Raw genomic sequence first — 24,283 nt, forward strand, 5'->3', positions numbered from 1 at the left:
CATTGCCTTGAAGTCAGCCCTCTCTGGGCTCAGTCAGGTAAATATATGTGAAGAATGGGCCACACTGTGCATGAACCAGCACAGTATGCAACGACACAGCTGCAAGCATTCTCCTAAACAGTGTTTCCCTACCTGCAGAACAGGTAAGAGCAGTCATTGTGGCTTATATCTGAATAGGAACCTCACAGGAGACACAACCAGGCATGGAAATCTTGGCGGTGGTCCCAACGTATCATGGACCGCATGCCACCTTTGTTATGCTGTCAGTGTAGATTACTGTGGACAGCTTAGCCTGTGCATGGCTGCACACAGGTTCAGAGAGGTGATGCTTGCAGTAAACTTGCCAATCCCAAACCTCCTGAACCAGTTAGAGGTGACAAGGGGAACATACTGTATTTCACTGTCAGTAGGAGCTCTCAGAAGGTGTCATGCAGGTGTTTCATGGCAGATGGGTACCTACCAGTGTTCATCTCAAATATCTGGCCCTATCTGATGCCAGCAGTGAATGCTGGCACTCCAAGTCCAAACTGTTCTCTTGATCATGAGTAGACTGAGAAGCGCAGAGGCAGAAGTAGCCTCCCAAACCAATATTAGAAACCTGAACAGGTTGTCCATACGCTCACTATTAGTCTTAACATCAAGTAGGCTTGGAGGCATTTTTGGATACATACTAAGTTTGGCATTATTGCAATGCAATTGTATCCACTCCACTTGTAAATAAGCTAGCTTGCAGTAGGCTCTTCCCTAAACTTGTAAGCTACACCGTGCCATTTGTTTTGGGGTGTATGACTTGACTAGTGTAGAAATAACCTAGCATCATCCTGTGTACTACTCCTTGGATAAGTGAGAGCAGTCCTACACAGAAATTGTCAGCTCATTTTTATTCAGACATCTTTTATAATGTACAAAGAGATGCTGCAAGAATGATATATACAACTTATTCATGTGAAACCACTATGCCTTTGTTAATTCACACACTCGATAGCCACTATTAACATACTCACCAGCCCCAGTAAATCAGCCAGTAGCCTGTGCAGTGTAAACATCGGTCAGGTGGGGAAAGACTTGGCTTCTTAATCCTCATAACAGGATGATTCTCAGTGTTGCTGAGTTGCCATTTTCTGATCTCTGCTTTTAAGGATTTTTTTTATACCTTAAGGTATAGATTTTTTCCTTTTGTATCCTTGAGCTCTCCTTAAAGGATTCTTTTAACACCCTTTCCATTGGTTTCTCAGATACCTTGTAGATTGTAATTACCAACATACTCCCATTTTTCATATATAGACAGAAGCTGTTTGAACAGATGGGGCAAATGTTTTTTAAAATATGCATAGATGAACAAATTTACAAACCCAAGGGTCAATAAAAAATTCCTCTTTTCCCCTTCCTATAATCCCAGGATTTCTTTCTCTTCTTTGTATTCCTTCCACCTGTGGGATTCAGTTTATCATCACTGGGCTAATTTAAACCTAATCCATACCATGTGAATAATTCTCTTAGCTAGACATGCTAGATGGCATTTGTGTTTCACAAAAATGGAATTCAAGAGGAAAATAAAGTTGGGTTTGGAGCAAATTCAGAACAAAGCAAATCTTTTGAAAAAATGGGCAGGGAAGCTTACTACGACTTTTGAGAATCACGTAGATCACACTGATTCTAAATGTTAAATTTTCCCACTTCAGTGCTTTACTGAAAACAAGAAATACTATTAGGTCCTTGGTGGGTAGAGCTATTACATCTTGCACAGTATTTATAACACACTTATAGTTATAAATGTGTTAAGATGTAAAAATGTTTATCTATTGTTAAAATTTTTCAGTATTTTTTTTGTTATATTTACCTATATGTATTCATTTCTGTCCTCAGGAGCTCTCTCTTGAATTCACTGAAATGCTTTTCTCAACTGATTTTTTTTTCCACCATCAGGTTAATGAGTATGCTGTCCACAACACGGACACATTTCTGCTATATTTCCATTAAGAAAAGAAACTAATGCAAAACCAAACTTTGTATATCTATCAATCTGTTCATGGCATTCTGAAGGAGATGTGTGCCCCTGTATTAGGGGTAAAATGTATAGTTTACCTATAGGTAGATATCCACTGACTGCTGAACTTCTATTTCCACAGTTCCACCACTCAAAAGTTTAAATGCTGGCTGGATTGAAATTGCACCAGGTTGACTAGTGCAAGAGTCTGAGTAGCCTGAAGACTATTCCATTTAAACTGTTTTTAATTTTAATGTTTTAACTGATGATCATATTTTATAAATCAGTTCATTGCATTCATTTTAATGAAAGCAGCAGAAATTCTCATTAAAATATTAATCTTAACCACAATACATAGCAGTGCGTCAGAAGGCAAAATGCTCCTGTACACCAAGACAGGGCTGTGCTGCAAAGGTCTTGAACACACACATACCTGTGAGGTGATTTGTGGTTTAAAGGATCAAAGGATCAGGGAGAAGGCAATCAACTCATGCAAGCATCAACAGTCTGCTTCCTTCAACTTATAAAGCATTTTGGAAGCAAACTGCTTCCAACTGGATCCAGGCTCAGTCAGCATTGTGAGGGAGCAGCACAGAGTAAAAATGAAAAAAGAGCATAAACTGACGAGGAAGGTGGTGATTATTCCATGTGGGCCAGGAGCGCAGCTGGCAAATCTGCCTGCACTCCAGCTCACACAGACACTGCCCGTTCAAAATGGCTATGAGTATTGCATGGCAGGGAGGAATCATGTGCATGCTGATTGCTGTGGGTACTGACACAAACGTGAATAATTCCCTGATTATTTCACAAACATAAGTGTGTGGTGACAAAATGTGACCAAGGTTAAGAGCATGGGAGTGTTTTCCTTTCCAGCAATGCTGACATTCATTCTCAGCTGCTTGAAATATGTGGAACTACATTTGCAGGACTGAAAATAAGAATCGCAACAAACACTTTGCAACAAAAATACAGCTTTATTTAATTTCAACATTCATTATTATTTCAAAAGAAAATATGCTGTGTTATATTGGCCATCTCTTAAATTAGCAAGCTCTTCAAAAAATATTACAATATGTCATGTCCATGTGTGTCTCTGGGGTTAATTATGCTAGTACATAGTCTCTTGAAAGAGTTTTATTGTTATTACTGCTTTGCAATTGGCATACTGGAAGCATTTTTGTTGTGTTTTAGGGTTTCGGGGTTTTTTTGTTTGTTTTTTTGTTGATTTTCTTTAACGGTGTTTTAAATAACATTAGTTCTGTGGATTCCTTCTCAGTACAGAAACAGGCCTCAAAATACTCTGCAGTTTCAGCTCTTGATCCTAATCCAAGGCTGCAAAAGAAGAGTTTTTACATGAACAAAAGTTGTCAAAAATACAGATTAATAAACTCTATAACGTGCACTGAGGTCATTTAGTTCTCCTAATTTATACAACTTGAGGATCTAGCTAACAAATGTAACTCATAGTTTAACAGAAAAAAAGTCATAAAGTTGTCCCTGCCCATGGCAAGGTGATGGAACTAGATGATCTTTAAGGCCCCTGCCAACCTAAACCATTATATGTTTCTAATATCTCTTTATAACAGTCCATTATGAAGAGATATAAACTGCTGTGTCTCTACTCTGTCCTTGTTTCTTGTCTTCTGTGTGAAGTGAAGATACTGAAACCTTTAGAACTTTTCTAAATGTTCCATTTGTTTCCCACATCCCATGCAACTGCTTCTTCACTAATACTGAACAGAGACAAGTAATTACCTCCACCATACTATAACCACTCCCTTCAACATCTCCCTGGAATATAATTTTTTGTAACAACATTACCTCTTCAACTTAGATTCAGTTTGTGGTCCTCTGTAATCTTCACGTTTTTTCCCAGTAGCATTATTGTAATTCCTTTTCAGTTTATGCTGCATTTTTGCTTTTTTTTTTTTTTAATTTGTATTCAATGAATTTTATCATATTGATTTCAAGCCATTTCTCTAAGGTGACATTTTTTGAATTCTAACCCCGCCTCCTTATCTTCTTGCAAGTCCTCCCAAACAGGCAGTATGTGTAAATTTGGTATGTTTACTGTCCATGTGATTGAACAAGTAATTAATGGCAATGTCTTATAGTGCTAGAGCTAGAAGACAGCATTGTGGAAGCTTGTATGAGATGTTCCCTCACTGTAGTAATAAATGATTGCTCTCAGAGTCCAGCTTTGCAATCAGTTGCACATCTTGGACAGGGCTTTGGGTGACATGGTTTAGTGTGAAGTGTCCCTGCCCATGGCAGGGGTGTTGGAACTTGACAATCTTAAGGTCCTTTCCAACCCTCACTCTTCTATGATTCTATGATCCTATCTACCTTATGTGAATTTAATTTAGTCTGTATCTGCTTTGCTTGCTTATGAATATCACGTGGGCCTGTGTCAAGGATGTGCTGTATCAAACACATCCTCTGTATCTGTTTTGCTGTTAAAGTAGGAAATGAAGTCAACTTGATAGGATTTATTTCTGACATGTCACTGTGCAAGTCATCTCCTTATTTATAGTTGCCTGCAAGTGCATTGTTTAAGACTGTTCCAGTATCTTGGAAATGCTATTAGGGCTGACTTCCCTGTAATTCTTTAGATTTTCGTCTCCTCCTTTGTTAGATATGACACTGTGTTTGCCTTTCTCCAGTTTTCTGGGAACTTATTCATCCTGCTAATCAGTAATATTTGAGAAATTGCTTTGGTTAAGTATTTTAAGGGTAGGTTTCATTAGACTGTGCTAATTTATCTCAGTATTCCTTCAGGCATTTCTTTCCTTTTCTTTTCATGATCCTACTCCCAAATTCTTAACAATAAGTGAAATAATTAACCTATTTTCTGAAAACAGGAACAAAGGAAAAGGTATGGAACATTTCAGCCTTTTCTCTTTCACCTATTTGCTAACCTCCCACATCAAGTACTATGTTATATCTGTTCTCAAGCATAGTTTTGAGCAACCTGGTCTAGTAGAAGGTGTCCCTTCTCATGGCAGGGAGTTTGGAACTACATGATCTTTAAGGTCCCTTCTAACCCATTCTATTATTCAGTGACTCCATGATTTCCAATATAATATTGTTTAACTCTAGCAAACCATTCATTCTAATAGCACTATGGGGTTATGTGCTCAAATATAAAATAATATTAATCTTATTAATCTTATTTCAATCACCTTACTTCACAATCTAATTCCAGACTATACCTCAATTTTTTCCAACTGTTTGATTGCATCCCACTTGGAATTAATTCAATTGTGCCTTTATTCTGTGAGGTTAAGAAGTTGAGTTATTCTGCATTACTAATTACTAATGGAAAATCATTCACCAAATATAGCCAGCTTATTATCCAAACATTAATTTCGTAGCTAAAGCATCCTATCATCTTTTTAAACAAAACCATAAAAATTTGTTAAAGTGAGAGTAAAGATATAGTTACATATTCAAAGTGGTACTGTAATCAACTCAGAAAAATAGTAATACTCACCATTACAGTTAAACAGAACCTCTTTCATTGGCAGCCTGTAAAAAAGGGAATTAAACGATGAAAACAAAATGGAGAGAAGAATAAAAACTGCAGTATGTTAAACAGGCACAGTTCTACAAATTGGTGGACAACTTCATACAGCAAAGTGCCTTTTAAAAGCATTGTTTTCCTGCACTGTTTATTTATAACTCTGCGTACTGAACAGAGGATGACTTTTAAGACATTGACATGTTTGAGGAAGTGTACTGCACATAGCAAATTTCAACGGACAATCATCACCTTGGCTAAATGCATGTTAGAGGACATTTCAGGCTCACTTCTCTTTTGGACCGCACCCTGGAAGGACAGAGCTTGTGCCCAGCCATGCATTCATATAGCATGGATACTGTTTTCATCCACCTTAACAAGGTTTTTTACACAGTTTCCTGTTGCAACTTGGTACCCAAACCAAGAAGTAGGGTGAACTACAGTGTGGATGAATAATTGGCTGCTGGGTGACTACTTGCCTAAAAAGATAGTAGTCAACTGTTCAAAGTCTCTGCTCTAGGTGGAATTTCAGAGGATGCTAGGGTGGTGCGGCTGGACGTGAGGGGTAGGAGAGCCAGGAATTCTGGATGTTGCTAACTTGGAGAGGAGGGGGAGACTGATATATGAGGGTATGGCTTCCATATAGAGGACTTCTGCAGATCAGAGGAATGTGCTGGCAGGAGCTTCGTGAACAAAGGCAAATACAGAATCCTGCATCTGGGGGGAGGACAAGGTGAGTGGATGAAGTGAACAACCCTGTGCAACAGTACAGGCCAATGACTGACTGGCTTACTGGCAGAGAAGGACCTGAGGTCTGATTGGCATCAAACTGAACATGGGTTAGTCCACCCTTTTTGTAGTAAAGGATAACCTCATCTACAGTTGCATTAACTAGAGCATAGCCAGGAGTTATTATTCCGTTTTGCTAGGCAATAGTGAGGCTGCGTCTGGAACACAGTTTCCATTTTTGAGCCCTCCCAATAGAAAAGTTTAAGTCAAGCAAACACAAAAACACAGTGGGGGATCATCAGGATGGTGGTGAGTGTTCCCTGATTTCTGGGAAAGGCGTATGATACATGAAGGGAGGCTGCATGGTTTGTTTAACCTCAAAAGTAGGTTAAGGGGTATCTGTTTTCCCTCCCAGATACTTAATAAGGGTTTATAGACAGCTCAGATTTGCATGGTGAAAGGAAAGGAGGCAACAAGTGGGGAAATTATAACTAGCCATAAGGAAATAAATTTGTTATCATGAGTGGTCAAATACTACAAATAATTTTATGAAGACAGGCTGAGAAAGTTGGGGCTGTTCAGCCTGGAGAAGCGAAGGCTGCATGGAGACCTTATAGCAGCCTTCCAGTATCTGAAGGGGGCCTATGGGTGTGCTGGGGAGGGACTCTTCATCAGAGACTGTAGTGATAGGACAAGGGGTAACAGGTTAAAACTTAAACAGGGGAAGTTCAGGTAAGATACAAGGAAGAAGTTCTTTACTGTGAGGGTGGTGAGACACTGGAATGCTCCATCCCTGGCAGTGTTCAAAGCCAGGTTGGACAGAGCCTTGAGTAACATGGTTTAGTGTAAGGTGTCCCTGCCCATGGCAGGGGCATTGGAACGAGATGATCTTAAGGTCCCTTCCAACTCTAATACTTCTGTGATTCTCAGATTTTACGATTCTGTCATTCTAATTACTTATGCATTACTTAAGTATTGAATAATAAAAAAGCTTCTTCAGACTACAGTTGTGTTCTGACTACTTATTCAGGGCAAGCTCTTCTCCTCTAAAGTTATTATGCAGTAATATGCCATTGTCTAAAGTGGACCAAACACAACAGTTACTTCTTAAAGCCAAATATAATTAGATTAAAATTGCAGTTTAAATTACATACTGACATTTCATACTTTCTCTGTATTACATTTTTATTAGTTATTTATATGGTATACACTTTCAGGGTTTTAAATGTAAATCTACTGTATAAGTAATACATATGCAGTAATACTTCTTATAGCTATCACATTAGAAATAAAATCCCAGTAATACATTAAATGTTTTTCCCTGTTAATGCATGGTGATTTACAATGCCCTTTCATGTCAGAAAGCTATAACTGAAATATTTTACTTAAAACAAGGAGGTATTATTGAAGCCTGCTAAAAGTATTGCCCAAATACCTGTTGCAAGCATAAATTTCCTGTTGTACATAAAAATTATTAAAAATTAAAAAGTTTAATGCATTGCTAAAGTATAAAGTATGTCTGCTGATATTTAAAGTTTTTTGTTAGAGAATTTACAAATGTTCATTGTTTGGACCTACCTTTCTACTTATAAATATCAGAAGACTGCAGTTTACTGTTCCCATTTAATCACCCATCCATTTAGAAGATTAAAGAATTTGTTACAGCTAACAGCTGAAATTCTTATTCTATAATAAAAGAAGTAATTATTCCTAATTTAATGCTTACTTGGTGGATCATCAAATTTTCAGTTAAATGAACTGTTATGATGATATGGAGACAGCCTTGGGCTGCAGTCTTTGGTTTGTTGAAAATAAACTAGTGGCTGGTGAGACTATCACTGCAGAGACGCACTGTTCATTTTGTTCCAAAATATTTTGGAATATCACAGCTTAAGTCAGAACAGTTCTCATTTTGGATGTAAGTGACATCAAAGGATTTTTTAATTTGAATTATCCAAGAGCTGTTTTAATATGTATTGCTGTTGCCCTATGCCTCATTATCTGTTGCCTTAATCTCTATGTTTAGACTTGGTATGTGCAGCATTCTTTATGAATTGCCTAATGTCCCCTAGCTAGTTAGATAATTCATAAACTCTTTAAACCAGTGGTGCTGTAAATATCACTCTGACCCTGCATCCCAGGTGTGGGAACAGAATTGGTGCTGACTTTGTCACAGTGTGGCACAGGCATACCCTGTGGCCTGGCTAGCTATGGAGCTGACAACAGTACTCTGCCACACTAGTCTGGAGCACAGGGCTGTAATTTTATGCAAGACTAAAAGTATAAAGTGAATAGTGTGTCTGTGATGTGACAGGTAGAAACCCTGTGTTTATATCTCCAAGGAAAGCACTAGGAGCAACACAGCCTTTTGCCCCAATATGTCAGGGTAGGACCTGCACCAAATGGAAAAACGCAGTTGAACAAAGGAGGTGAACATGTGAGTAAGAGCAGCTTCTGACGCAGTTCCCTCTAGTTTTATTAGGTATTCATCATATCCTGATTCTTGCTTTGACAGAGGTCTTCTTTACAAGTTGAAAAGGTATTGAACAGTACATGAAAGCTGAATCATTCCAGAATACCTAAGCACTACCAGCAACCTCTCTCAGGCTGTCAGGATAACCTGGAGGAGAAGGCAGACTGTACCCTGCCCTCGCATCTTCTCACCACAGGCAGGGGAGTGCAAGCCTCTGCTATGGGCACAGCCCATGCTCATCCATCCCTGCTCCATAGTTATTATGCTGCCAAGCAACTTCATGGGGGACTTCATAAACTCTGGGATTTTCTGTGTAAATCCAAGGTACAATGACCAGGGTTTTTTTAACTGGAAGAACATCACTGTGCTCTGATAGTGCCCGCTTGGAGCTTTCATCTAACGTTAAAACCCTTACATAAATCATTTAGTACAAGGACTATTTCATAAAACGGGTGCATTTTCTTCCTATATGTAGAGTCTATCAATGATTAATGCTAATGCTGACCTCTGACCAAGAACACTCCTTAAGAAAATAAAGATTAAGAGCAATGTATAATAGAACTTTGGACCTTACTGACATTTCATTTTCATAGAATCTCAGATTTCAAGGACTTTTGTTACTGAAGCATTTGAAAATGGAGCAGGACAGATTAATTGTTTCCTCTGGTAAAAAAAAAACACACAAAAAAAACAAAAAAAAACAAAAAAAAAACCCCACAAACAAACAAAAACAACAAACAAACAACAAAATAAACCCAGACCCTCCCCCCCCCCCCCCAAAAAAAACAAAACAAAAAAGAGCTTCTTGCACAAAAGACAGTCAGTGAAATCCTGTCACCATTGAAGACAATGAAATAAACTTTTTCTCATAAGGTCTTTTTATGAATGTTGACCTGTATGTAATGTCTTTTTGTGACTGTATGGGAACTTATGCCCCTTGTTCCTTCTAAAGATTCTGACACAGTACAATTCCGAGAATGATTATAACATCATAACCTGGGCAAACACTAGATTTACTTGAAAAGAAGACAGTATTGGAAATTACTGGTACATGTCTTGGTTAGGTTTTAAAGGCAGCATCCTTCAGATCTCTTCCAATTAAAAACACTGTCTGTAGAGAAGGATTTTTCTAGGAGGAGAATGTCCCTTATTTGCTTTCCTGATTTCTCAGTGACAGATCTGATTTGCTTCATGCATGAAGACAAGAATGCTGTTCTTCTGAATACAAAGGTAACTCCTTCCCCACCCCCCCTGCCCCTGAATACTTTGCTCTGAGGAAAGCAATACAAATTACTAAGTAGAAACTAGCAGCACCTTCCTTTCTTTCTTTCTCTCACTCCTTCCTAAAGGTCAAGGATGTGCTTGCATTTCACAGAGCATCTGCCCAATCTTTTTTGGAATTGCATAAATCACACTGATGTTTTCTCCGTGTGTTTTTAGCTCTGAGGGAGGAACATTGTGGGAGAATCAGTATGAGCCTATACGTAATTTTAGATAAAAAATTGCATTTTTGTGAGGGCAGAGACTACAAGACAGGGATCTAAAGATCTTATTACAGAAGTAGGAGTATGCTGGGCTTATACCTTGACAGAATTTTTCCTAATCAGTTTATACAAACAGGACTTCACTGATAAAAGGGAAACATTAAATTAGGTGGACACCTGTGAGTTGTGTAAACTCATAAAGTGTAAATTCAGTATAAGCAGTCCCTAGATTCCTAAATAAGAAGGAACAATATAGATGCCTGAAAGATATTGCGATATTAGAAATCATCAACCAAGAACTACCACTTTCAGAGCAGCTACAAAATGTGCCTTGAATCTTTTGAGCTGCTTCTGAGTCTATGTTTCTCTCTTGTCTGTCTCCAGGACTGCATAAATGTTGATGTCCTGGGTATCGGTGCTGTATACTTCCCTCTCCAGCAATAGATCTCAAGGGAAACAGATGTCTTTGTTCAGTCCTTCTTGACTGAAAATAAGCAAAGACGGTCATCTTTAGCCATATTTGTGTCTTCTTTGGCCCTTCCTAAACATGGTAAGACATTGCTCAGTTGACATGGCCAACATGCTGTACACTGCTCACCTCCTCCTGCTAAAAAGGAGATATAATTTGGGGGGGGGGGGGGGGGGGGGGGGAAGAAGGAAATTAGATAACATTCCCTGTGCAAGTATTTTGAAAAGTTCACTGGAGAAGACTTTCTCTGATTTGTAATAGAGAAAACAGAAAATGTGCATCTCTTGATGTTAATTCCTGACCAGCTTGTGGTGAGCCTGACACAATTCCTCCTGCTACGTGTGGACTGGATTACACCTGTATAGTCATACTCAGTTACAAAATACAAATTAGTGAGAGGCCCCAGGGAACCAGCACAAATAGCTTGCTCAGCTGAACCAAATGGTATTTGACACTTTTTTCCAACTTTAAAGCTATTTGCTTGCACCCAGCATTATTGTACATGGTCAATGACTGTCACCCAATAAGATTATAATCAGTGGAAAAACAAAGAGTACTGATATCAGCCCAGATAAATCCTTTTGCTTCCAATTGATTGTCTTTAGTCTTTGTAAATGCAGCCACAATTGAATTTTAAAGGTCATGGTACAAATGTTCCAACTGTGGGAGTACATTAAAGTTTTTTAATAAATTGCTTGTTAAAAATTCTGTTCAGTGTTTCTTCAAAATCAAGGCCACTTTCTGAAGACAGTTCTATATATTTTATCTGCCTTGGAAAAGATCAAGCTGTTCAACCAAAGGAATTCTGCACTTCTGTTGCCATTGTCAATTCATTTTTAAGAATATCTCATGTTTTTAAGAATATCTCAGTCAAAGTAGTCTAACTTTATGATGTCAGCAAGAGATGCTTCACTTTCTGAAGTGATCTAATAATGCATCAGTTAAATTGTTTGTCTTCTTTCTTAAAATAAATATTTTTAAAAAGATTTGACTTTCCATTAGATCTAAAAAGCTCTCCCTCAATGTGGACGAGAGGATGAGAGATGGGGGTTGAGCTGTTTGCTTTCTTCTATAATATTTTCAAATACAGGAAAATCAGGTGCTTCATCAAAGGCTGCATATATATACATATAAACACATGCATACTTACATATATATACATACAAATACACACACACACACATATTTATATATGGAAAGGACATGAAAGTGTTGGAGATGGTCAGTGGGCTGGAGCACCTGTCCTATAGAGACAGGCTGAGAGGGATGGGCTTGTTCACCCTGGAGAAGAGAAGGCTCAGAGGAGACCTCAGAGCAGCTTTCCAGTAACTAAAGGGGGCCTGCAAAAAAGCTAGAGAGAGATTACGTCCAAAAGCCTACGGAAAAGAATATGATAGTTAATGTAATTACATATGTTGATTTCAACACCAAGGCTGTAATTCAGCTTCATGTTCATGACCTTCTTGGAAAAAAGACTTGCCTGAGCCAGCAGAATCTTTTTATCTGCACTGCCTCAATAGAAAATTGATCACATATAGCAGATCACTTCTGCTCATAGTGAATGAATTATCAAGGGTGGTAAACACTCTGATCCCAGAGTTTAGATATGTAAAAGCAGTAGGGAATTGGCCACTGAATTTAGATTTTAAGATTTGTGTCCTTCTTCAAAGGCAAAAAGAACTGGTACTGAATTTTGATACTAGGCAGACTTGCACTGTATATTTTTATGTTTTCTTGACAGTCCTTTATGAAATTCTCAATAACTAATTCTCCTAAGTGCTTCTAGTAGTTGCATCTGTTATTTAGAACAGAAGTTATAACAGTGACTGTAAATCAGGGAACGGGTGATTTAAATGGGGCTAACTAAAAAGCACATATCAGGAACCTGAAGTGGAAATCTTGGGATTACTCCAAATTCATATAATCAACAGAGTCTGCAACACAACTCTGATGGGTTTTATTCTTAATGATTAAGAATAACTAGCATGTATCTAGTCTATGCAATGGACAAAAGCAGACTTGAGAGCACAGCACATTTTTGCTCACCAAGTTGGCACGAACTACATAAATAAAAGATAAAGCTAGCATGCAAATGCTTAACCAAATTAAATGTCAATTGATTACCTCCTTAGAGCTGAGTGTTTCATTTTCTGGAATAGGCACTATGGCATGACTGGGCTGCTGGGCCAAGATGTCACAAGTTGGAGAGAGCATGATGTTAAAAACAGGAAAAAGAAATTAATTATCAGTTCAATTTCTATATAAACTATCACTACAGTTTAATAACGAAAGGAAATACCCTCAGTTTTGCAAAGGATAGCAAGGCAATGAAATCCTGTTTGTGTTCAACAGGCTACCTGCCAAAAAGGCTTTTTCACTACTATTTTGTCTGTATGAAAATCCATTTCAAGGTATGGCCCATTTTCTATTATATCATATTCCATAATTAAAAGGGTGGGAAGGGATAGATCACTTTCCAATCTGAAGGAGGTATCTCAACTGAAAATCACAGCAAGGGCACCTGCCGTATAATACATCTGAGATACTGCATATAAAGCTATTTAAAATGCAATTGTATTTCTGTCACTTTGAATATCCATCTTCTTAAATCTCCTTCAAAAGAGCTCTCCTTAATCTTAAATTTCATAGACATAAATCATACAAACACTTAACTAAAAAATGCTGTATAACAGAAATGAGTATTTGCAGAAAGGAGTTTTGGATCTCAGTGATTTTCCAGTGTTTTGAGTATTATATGACTTTCACCTGAGCAATGAAGTTTGATGATTATGACTCAAGTGAACAACCACACCAATTTCAATAAGATTTTAATTAGTAATAGGTAAATTAGGTAATTAATAGGGTAGTAATTAGGTAAATAGATAAGCCAGAGCTTATAAAGGCAATGTTAAGATCACAAGCTTGTGACGTTTCCCTATGCAGTGACACAGAGACATCCTCTTTAGAGGAAAGCTTGCTGAAAGTGTTGGGGTTTGGGTATTTTAGAATTCTATGAAAACAAGGTTGGAAGAAGCCTATTTTCAGTGTATCAAAGGCATTACTTTGTTTTGGTATTTAGATCAAATAGTTAATTAACAGATGATGTGTTGCTCAAAAAGATACTGTTCTTGCCCTAAGAAGATTAATTTTGAAACTGTGCTTTTCGTGAAGAAAACTGCTCTGCTAAACTGCCCCCATATATAAAGAAGGATCCTGAAGTGGAATATACTCTAATTTTCTGCGATTATGTAATAGATATGCTATGTATTGCTCTCTCTCTTTGTACATTTGCCTTGATTCGTTTTCAGGGAAGCAGGAATCAACTCTAGCAATAACAGCAGCAGTTACAGAAGCTTTGGCCCATTTTGTTTCTTTTTTTTTTCTTTTTTTTTTCCCAAAATGAAAAGGCAAATTATTAACTTTAGGCACCAAGTTTATTTATTCATTTATTAAATGTAGACAAGGCAATAATTTTAGGCAAATAAAGAGTAAGGAAGGAGTAAGAAGTCTAGATTCTTTCAGCAGCAACATTTCTCCCTCTGCTGCATACTTGGCTCCTGATTTTAGCCAGCACAGCCCCTAGACTTTATACCACGCCACTACTGCAGCACAGACAGGAGGAATTTAATGGCTTAAGTGGGAGACCAAAGTCCTATTTCTAAGCCAAGCACCCTGCAACTACCAAGGGTGGGCAAACCTTGGTGATACACAGGTACAAAGTTCTAACAACACCTGCAGTGTCATGGCAAGCTTATTTTGAAATAAACATTGAAATAAACCTTGGAGTTATCTATTGCCTCACCAGAATATACATCTTTCTATTCCAGGAAAAGAAGGGTCAATCACAAAGAGAAAAGTATTGATGATTTTCTGTTTACTTTGTGATGTGCACCTAAGCTCTCTGAGAACTGTCTACTGCTTGTTGCAGTAAAGAAAAGCTCCCTAGCCAGGTAGTGATCTGAGAATGCAACAGCTCTTTTTCTTAAATTGCACAAAGACCAGTCAATGAAAAATGCACTTTTATTGTGTTATCTCATCCTGGCCTTTCTTGCTAGTATTCATTGCCTGTCATGGTGACCTGAAATGCCTCTCTGAGTCATGATTCTTCCTTACCTTGTTCCTTGAGTATGAGGTCTCAAGTCCCTCCTTAGTTCTGACAAACCCAGTAATTCTTTTTCTTTTTTTATCCAAGAAATATATTTGATTCCTTTATTTTGATAGCATCCTCTTTTCAATCTAAAGACCCAACATTTATAGCAGTCTCCATAGAGTGGGAAATTATCTCTATTTTCTGGACATGCACACTTAACATTGACTAATTTGGAGAGGCTTAACTGAAAGAAGAGAAGTGAGAGGCAAACAAGGATTTAACTGATTAATAATGGAGAAGACCTGGAGAAAAAACGAACAGTATAAAGTTCTCTGCTTGCACCAGGCTTCTCTGACATAAGGTACCTTAGAAGAGTTTATACATTCTATAGCCAGGTGTCTGAAGACCTGATTTTGCCATAACATTGGGTCTCATCTTAAGGAAGTCACATATGGTTACATTTATAAAAAGCTTTAAGTAGTACTTTAGTGAATATGCAGCACACAAGCCAAGCACTGCATCCTTTCTGTTAAAATAATGTTTAGTCGTGCAGGTCCCTGAAAGGAGGGTGTTAAGAGTTTTTCCTGGAATTGTACAGCTATGCCTCTGCCAGCTGCAAAGGAGCTGAGTGCCTTGGCCTGGGTGACTTCATCCTAATTATCTGGAGGCTTTTTCACTGTGTTATTTCTATCAAGCATCAGTGTAAACTGAAATGTGTTAACTCTGCTATGGAAGAAGTCCCATGCCCGCCCTCCCGGAGTTTAACCAAGAGGCTACAGAATCTTACTGTTTCCTCCATGATTTTTCCCTACAAATATAATTCTTGTTTTCTTGAATGCACACCAAGCCAATCCCACAAACAGGATGGAACTTGCTGTCCCAGTGTTTTTGCTTTCTGCAGCTCTGTGGGTAAGGAATGTACTCTTTTGGAAATGAGAGAATGAGTCTGAATTTCTGCAGGGTGAGATAAGCACTGTAATCAGGTCTCTCACTGTCTGGGCAAGTATTAAAGGAGGGCATTGGCATCTTCATGTTGTCTTGTCTGCATGGCCATCAGCCGGAGTTGTTGGGAGGACACTTAACAAGACAGACAGCCTACCTGATTAAACTCAACCTTGTGCCTGAATCATAGTACAACTTAAAGCACTAAGCACAGGGAAAAGATCCTCACAGCGAATGATCATCTCAGCAAAGATGAGCTATCAAGATCAGAGTACCAGACAATCAACTTCAAAGTACTGGAATGGAAGATAGGCCGAATGAGGTGGGATTAACACCCTTACTAGACTACCATCCCTGAGAGTCATACAGTAATATGCTCATGTCCACAAGTTCTGAATTATGAATTCAGCTTGGACTATGTATTTTTTATGCATGTACTGTCTTAATGAGACCTCATCAAGCTCTGTCACTGGCAGTCTTTCAACTCCAGGTCAAAACAGGTATCAAGAAACCTTAGTTTCTCCCACAAATGTAAAGGAATTGCATCTGTTGATGTTGAAAGATGACAATATGGTTTTTATAATTTGTACTCTTAATGCCTTTATCAGTTACAAAATTCTGCATTACTCTTACAAGGTTAATTAATAATTTTTAACTTTCCAGATATCATTATTTTCTTATGATATTTTCCTTATTTTTTTCTGAGAACAATGAAAGAGAAAAATAGGCAAATCTGCTTTTGTGGCAGCAAAAATCATACTGTGGAGGGTGGATATCCTGACAATATTTAAGTATTTAAAGCATGTAAGATCAAAGGGAAATTATATGCTTGGCCAAAATAACCTCTTGCAGACACAGCCAAGGCATAAAAAAGGTGATTATATAACATCTTAGTTAGACCTTTGTTCATTTAGCTCTGTAGGGTAATCAGCAAGACATATTTGCCTTTAAAAGGTCAGTTTATCTTTATTGTGCTATGAATCACAGCTGCCTCAGAATAATATAAAGCTTTCTGAGGTGTTCTCAAGGTAAGACCTTTTTCATAAGTCTAAGTGACTCTCTAGAGGGTCTGCAACCTTTGCTAATTGAGGCACAGGTTTAAAACCCTTTGGAACCAGATAAGGTACGTAAAAAATAAGAATGTTTCAACTATAGTAACCAGAGAACATTCATGTATACACTATTCTTTCAAACTTCTCTGTTAAGACCACTAGGTTAATCCACTTTGAAAATAAATAGGTAATACGGATTTGTATGAAACACAGAGTCATTTCTTCACAACAGGAAAAATTACTAATTTCTAAAAGACTAAAAAAGTTTGTTTATACACATATAACAAGCAAACGTTTTTTTATAAAACAATTTTATAGATAATTACTTTTTCTGAATGCAAGCACAAGAAATCTAGGGTACCACTAAATGGTAAAACACCTGCAGCAGCAAAGGCTACCTTAAACAAAGGGGAGAGAAAATATATAATGATGTAAAGAGCCAGTTCATAATTATGACAATTCAATATCTCTGAAATTACATGGTATAAAATCCATTTCAAAGATTCAGTCAGTTAAATACCCATTTTTTGCAATTTCCACCTCTCTATAAAGAAAAGTAAAGCAGAAATGCTGATCACAACAAAGATTTATAACACACCTTCAGCCACCTATGTCCTGACTGACTTGCAAATCATTATTATATAGTACCATACTTGTGCATTTTTAACTTGAAGATCCCAAACCTCTCCCCAGATACTGCTAAGTATGCACACAAGACAGACAGCTCACACACAGGCACGGTTCCCTGACAGGTTTTCACAGGACACAGGCCTGGAGGGCACCAGAGTGGGGTGAGACTGAAAGATTTGTATGAGAATACCAGAGGCTGGAGAAGTTACAGGGCTTTGCAGTAGGGATTCCTTATCTTTAAGTGGAGCTGGAGAGAGGGAGATGCACACAAGTGCAGCAGTGCATCAATTTTTCCTTGGGGTACCTTTTCTAAGCCAAGTTGAACATCTCATGCTGGGCTAGCCATTGATGGAACTGGGTGGGGATTTTCTGCTAAAATGATTTTTCAATGAAAAACAGCAGCAACAGAAAAAAAAGAAGCTTTCTGCAAAACATTTTGATCCCTTGTAAACTCTCACTGGTCATTTAGAAAATTAAAATGAAGTGTTTAATTGTAAGAAATCCCATCTGTAACTGGCATATTGTGTTTTCTGACCTGGATATTTCATTTTTCATCACTTCCATAAAACATTCAAATGTATTTCACTGTCAGTTCACTCTGTGGCAATAATGATAAGAGCCTCTGCTCTCTGCTGTGGGCTAATCAAGCTCTGCAGTTCCTCACAGGGCTAATTTCACTATAGGTGATTACGGGAGCTGGTGGCCAGCAAGGGTACTGGGCCTGTAACAAATACTTGGGGGAAGAAAACCACAACCTGCACACCTACAGGGTAAGGCAGCAGAGACAAACATCTTCTAATCATATGGGTTAGATCTGCATTGAGTTAGATCATATAACCCAAATGATGCATATTGATTTCTGGAGTATTTAATGTTTTCAAATTCCCATCTGTATTGGAAAGAACATTTCAGAACTTCCAGCAATACGGGTGTTTGAAATTTCACTCAGCATACTGACTGTGAACTATTTATGGACTCACAGAAATTGAGTCACTGGTCAAAAATGACGATACTTCCCTGCCCCAGGAAGGGGCTCATTGCTCATTGACTGATAACAGCCAAAGAACTTTAACTGCTTTCCAGGTGACAGTGTGAAACGAAATGGATTTAATTTTCAGAGTTGACCTTCCACCCACATATTTTCTTCCCAGATTAGCTGCAAAACTGAATAAATCCTGTTTTCTGAGTAAGCTTTTCATGCAACAGAGATCTTTGACCTTAGTTACTGTATATCCAAACCACAAACTTTGACTGAATTTTCTAGGGTATACGTGTGTAACTGTCATCTCCTATATAAAAATTTGTATTAAGATTGTATTCTACTATATAATTATTAAAATTATAGCTACTTTTTAATTAATAAAAGGAGAAAGCTAGTACTGTAATTTACAGCTTATCATATATGACCGCTTCATCAAAATTCAGAACACATAGCCAGAAAGAAAAAAACTCAACCACTAACGCCTTGAAGTTCATAAAATCTTTGTAACATACATAAATACTGGTTTCTTTAATTAAAGCTTGAGTACATACTTGGAATTTCACAGAACTAATTATATTTCATACATTTTTCTAACATAACTAGAAAAAGAGTTAATTAAGGCCATATTTCGGAGTACACATTATATCAATACCTGCCATGACAGTTAACTGAATTTTAATTGTGGCAGTTTGTCCTTTAAAATGCAGAGTTTCCAAGTCAGCTCACTGTTTACTTTTCCTTGATACCTCAGACGAGTTTTTACAATCTAAAAACCAACAGGTTTTTAGAAACCTGTCTAGAAACATATGTGTTCAGTGACATCTAAGATATGAATTTCTATGCAGCTCTGTGTGTTTTGGGATAGTTTCCAGTAACTATGATTTTTTTTTTCTTCAGACTTTGTTTTCTCACTGTCTTTAATAAAATTGTTTTTTCTGTGTCTCATACAGGTTGTATGCCTGCTAAATCTTCTTTATATTTTTCACTCAATGGTATATTTCTGCTTTTGTTGTTAAAACCAACAGTCTTTACCTCTGTGTTCTGTTCTTTGTAATTTTGTCTTCTGTTTTTATTATTGTATTACAAGCAAAGACATGTCATAGAATCATAGAATCGTTAGGGTTGGAAAGGACCTTAAGATCAGCTAGTTCCAACCCCCCTGCCATGGGCAGGGACACCTTACGCTAAATCATCTCACCCAAGGCCTTGTCCAACCTGGCCTTGAACACTGCCAGGGATGGAGCATTCACAACCTCCCTGGGCAACCTGTTCCAGTGCCTCACCACCCTAACAGGAAAGAATTTCCTTCTTATATCCAATCTAAACTTCCCCTGTTTAAGTTTGAACCCGTTACCCCCTGTCCTGTCACTACAGTCTCTAATGAAGAGTCCCTCTCCAGCATCCATTTGACAAATCATTAATAGAGATTATTTCTTAACGTTCCCATTTTCTGTGCTTTCAAATTCCCTTAGAAATGGAGTTGTATCCAGTTCAAACTCCATCATGGATCATGATCCCAGCATCAGAAGCAGCCTGCAACCTATGGCAAGCTTGCCCCCACCACCATCAGCATGGCATAGAATCCCCTTCACAGTCATTAGAAGCAGATACTAGAAGCGCTGTATTTAGTCTGTTGTGTTTCCTTTGGTTGCTCTCCTAAGATGTGTGCTCACATATTAACCTGAAAATGCAGAAGGCTAAGATAAAGAGATCTTGGAGTTGTTAGCTAGGGCCAGAATTCCTATTATATTTGATATTGGTTTATGCATTTAAAATGTCTGCCTGAAATACATTAAGCAGAAGACTAGATGCAATCTGCATAGAAAACCATGGATAAGACTGAATTCAAGTTTTATATTACATGGAGATTTCTAAGAATAAAACCAAAACATTTTAAACTACTTTTTGGTTCTTGAGACTGGTTTAAGCTTTCCCAGCAAATACAAGCTGCATAAATAAGAATGCAGAAAACAACAGAAGTGGCTCTAAGTAGGCTCCAAAGAACCAGGACACTTCTGGGCACAGTGTTCACTGGAAAGCACATTTGATTTCTAATGAAAGTGCCTGCGGGCATCTGATCCTACCATGTTCAAGAAAACAACTCTGTGTGAAAACAATTCTTTGTAAAAACAATTTATTGATTTCTAAATGAAGTACACCAAAGATACCAGGGTCCTACCATCAACAGCTTCTCCTAGTGGAAATAAGACAGCAATGCCCTTAAAATTGCCTAACTACCCAGGCCAAACAGAGTGAGGAAGTGGTATTCAATTCCTTCTTTTTCTTTGGAAAAGCTCTCTCTGGAGAAGCGCATAAGAGAGGTCTTTCCAGGCAGTACCAGACTTAAGACATCTTCCTGTTAAGTGAATGCTGTGGTGTCTCCTGTTGAGCCTAAGCTACCGTCTTTCTTCTGTTGAAGAAAGCAATCAATTACCAGGTTATGATCCTTCTAAAGTTCTTTAGGAGAAATGTCTTCCTTTAAAGATCAGCTGAGCAAGATCTCTAAAGGCATTTTCTGCAGGCATTATCAAACCAAGCCCAAAGTGATAGAAATGTCATTTAAGTACAATATGATTTAAATAGTTCACTGAGCCCAAGCAATGCCATTAAAGGACATAAAAAGGAGCCACAACAATATTAAGAATTAGCACTTTCCCAACGAGGAGGTCCGATTTGTAGCACAGCACTAACGAAATGGCTTGTTTGCCTCTGATTTCTTTTTCTACACTAAAGCAATTGGTCAGGATCACAGACAGTAGAAGGCTGATCAACCACAATACACCTACACAAGTATAGCATTTAAATATCACCATTCAAAAGAGAGACAGAAACTCTATTCTAGAAATAAAAGCAGCTGGGATGATGTCGGGGAGAAAAGTACTTTTCCATGGCAACCTTGAAAGGCTGCCGTGTTCACAGAATGTCAATCCCCACTATGCTACTATTAATCAAACACAAACTCCAATGAGTAGAAGATTGGATGGTGAAGTAAACACAACTGATTTCATCTAAAAAATAAGAAAGATTCTTTTTAAGTATTCTGCTTACCTATACGCCTGCAGACCTGCAAGTGATTATGGAAGGCTGACACAACATTTAGTGATCTCAAGAAAAATCCATTCAGGTCCAGGAAAAAAATGTAATAAATAAATTTGCTTGAGTTCAAATTTGGGCATTAAAGAAACTTTTCCTGTGCAAGCTTAGACCTTTCCTCTTATAAATAATGTCTGATCAGATACAGAAATGGCAATTTTAAAAAAAAATCTTGTACTTCTTGCAAAAATCCAATTCCTGCCAATCCATTTTTAAGGCTGTACTGCTAAAGAATTAGCTGACAGAGAGATTTTCACAGGGGTGTACGTGAATCATGTTCTCAGTCTTTGCAGACAGAAAGAAGAGGAAGTTTGAAAGTCAGTAAGGACTAGGAGGCAGTCCCCAGCTGAAGGAGCTACACCTGCTCATCCTCTGGCTCTCCCTTGGGCAGGTCATTCCTTTCTCCTTCAAAATGACAGCTGGTTTCCCAAAATCTAATGCTGTCTGCCTTGACAGGTATTTAATTCAGTCATGCCCCATATGAATCATAGAATCACCAAACAGCCCAGGTTGGAAGAGTTCAACCTTTTTTGGGGAAAGGGAGCCTAGGTGAGATTACCTAGCACCCTGTCCAAACACATCTTGAAAACCTCCAGTGGTGGGGACTTCACCACATCCCTGGGGAGGTTGTTCCAGTGACTGTTCTCACTGTAAATAAATTCTTCATACAACATGAGGAAACCTCTCCCAGTACAAGATGTACCCATTGTCCTTTGTCTTCTCCACGTGCCTTCCTGTGAAGAGGAAGCCTCCATCCTCTTTGTAGCCATCCTTTAAGTACAGGAATACTGTAATGAGGTTCCCCCCTTAGCCTTCTCTTCTCCAAGAAGAAAAGACATAACTCCTTCAGTCTTTCCTCATAGGGCAGATTCTACAGCCCTTTGATCACCTTTGCAGCTCTCCTTTGGATGGTCTCCAATCTGTACACTCCGGCTTTTAATTGCTGGGACCAGAACTGAATACAACATTCCGGATGCAGAGTTGTCCTCTTCCACCCTACAGAGCCCTCTGTTAAAAACTGAAGGGATTCCCAGCAGAAGCACTCTTTGGAATTAACCACAGTTCTGAGTGTTACCACAAGCTCTCCATCCCTGCAACAGTTGTACTCATGTCCACCTTACTGAGCTGTTTTATTCCAAACAAAAGGAAAATAATAGTTTTTAGAATAAAAAGTTCAACTCCCATAATTATTCAAGACCAAGGAATGTAACTAAAAATAGCAGCACCTGATGCCTGGGGGCAGACTAGGGAAGGAGAGGACAAGGGACATAAGGCAAATGAAAACAGAATCAGTTCAGTTGAATTGGCAACATTCTTATTTCAGAAGCAGCCTGTGCATGGAAGAAAGGAGCCTTCCCTGTTCTCCAAGCAGAAGGATAGACACAATAGCTTTGTTCATGCTTCCTCCTCCCATCAAAGTTAAAACCACATTGTGAAATTATTTGAGCCACAGCTTATGGATTCCATCACTCTGAACAGTTATAACTACAAGAGCTGCCAGGTATATCTTTCAGCTTCATCTGTGTAATTTTATCAGCTATGACGGTTCAGGCATTCGGCGGAGCTTCAAACAAGAACAACCTGGACCTTAGTGTCCTTTTGATACACCGTTTCTGATAGAGAAAGCTGTTATTTTTTCACACACCGAACGAGCAAATGAAATTATTCTGGTTTTAGGAGCTCACCATATCTAACATCTCTAATATAAGACACAGGTAATCATTATGGGTTTTTTTTCCATATCCCATTTCTAAGGGAAGACTTGTTCAGTGAAAGTGCAGGTAAAAGATAGCAATGCCCTTCACCGGCACATTGTATCCATTCTCAATGGTATATTTAAAACATATTTTAAATGATTGTTAGGAATTTATGTCAGTGGGTTTTGCCCTCTAGTGGAAGATGAAGCAAAATACAACATATACTTCGAAATGCAGCTTATATATAATACATATGGATTGACCATGTAGACACTTAGCAAGTGTTTACTAGATGCTAGAGAGGCAACAAGTGAGTCACAGTGCATACGATCCCTTATCCCAGGGAAGGAGAACTGAAGAGGGGGAACACCAGGAACTTACAGAGGTGACAGTCCAGGTTTAGTAGAGAATGGAAAGAAATTCCCATAATATCTGGATATTGTTTAAGGAACAGGTCTAACAGTTTGAAATTTCAACACCTGACACTGTGTCTACTGCATTGTGTTTTCTGCTACTTCAATTATATATGAAAATAAATAATTTATTTTTAAATTAAATTTAAAAAACATTAATTTTTAAAAACATGAATACCTCAGACTATAGTTGGGTGGTGCACAAGCACAAGGTACACAAGGGCTATTGCCAGAAATAAGAGGCAAATATTGTCAGGGGTTTTATCAACATATACTGATTCAAATGTTAAATATTGATCATGTGAATAAGGTCTAAATTAATCATCCTTTGGTTACCAAAGAATGTTAATACTATAAACCAAAACAGATTAAAAATATATTCTAAGTGGTTAATATTTACTTCTTGTGTAAATAAACCTCTATTTGTATTAAATTAGCCCAGTATTGATATCTGGTTATTCTGTTTCCCAAGGTATTGGGCCAAACCTACCTCCATTGTCAAAAAGAGAAAAAAGGAAGACTCAAGGAATTACAGGCCAGTCAGTCTCACCTCAGTGTCTGGCAGGATCATGGAACAGATCCTTCTAGAAACTATAGTAAGGAATATGGACAATAAGGCGGATGATTGATGACAGACAGAATGGCTTCACAGGGGGCAAATTGTGTCTGACAAATTTGGTGGCCTTCTATGATGGGGTTATGGCACTGATATATAAGGGAAG

General features: G+C 38.1%; 1 protein-coding gene across 4 annotated transcripts in view; it reads right to left on the minus strand.

Moving 5' to 3' along the window:
• Positions 1-2,941: 2,941 nt before the first annotated feature.
• Positions 2,942-24,283, minus strand: part of MLIP (muscular LMNA interacting protein) — a 111,586-nt gene continuing 90,244 nt past the window's right edge. For 2 of the 4 annotated variants that reach the window (XM_062626173.1, XM_062626169.1), the window contains 3 exons: positions 12,787-12,840; positions 5,481-5,515; positions 2,942-3,319 (listed from right to left, as the gene is read on the minus strand). In XM_062626173.1, coding sequence (XP_062482157.1) covers positions 5,489-5,515; positions 12,787-12,840 — 81 coding nt within the window. In that variant the 3' untranslated portion in view covers positions 2,942-3,319; positions 5,481-5,488. The remainder of the gene's footprint in view (positions 3,320-5,480; positions 5,516-12,786; positions 12,841-24,283) is intronic. The other 2 variants (XM_062626174.1, XM_062626171.1) reach the window with 1 other exon arrangement.

This window comes from Pezoporus occidentalis, unplaced genomic scaffold (assembly GCF_034315485.1).
Source record: "Pezoporus occidentalis ecotype Australia unplaced genomic scaffold, CSIRO_AGI_Poc_V1 ctg29, whole genome shotgun sequence".
Lineage (NCBI taxonomy): Eukaryota > Metazoa > Chordata > Aves > Psittaciformes > Psittacidae > Pezoporus > Pezoporus occidentalis.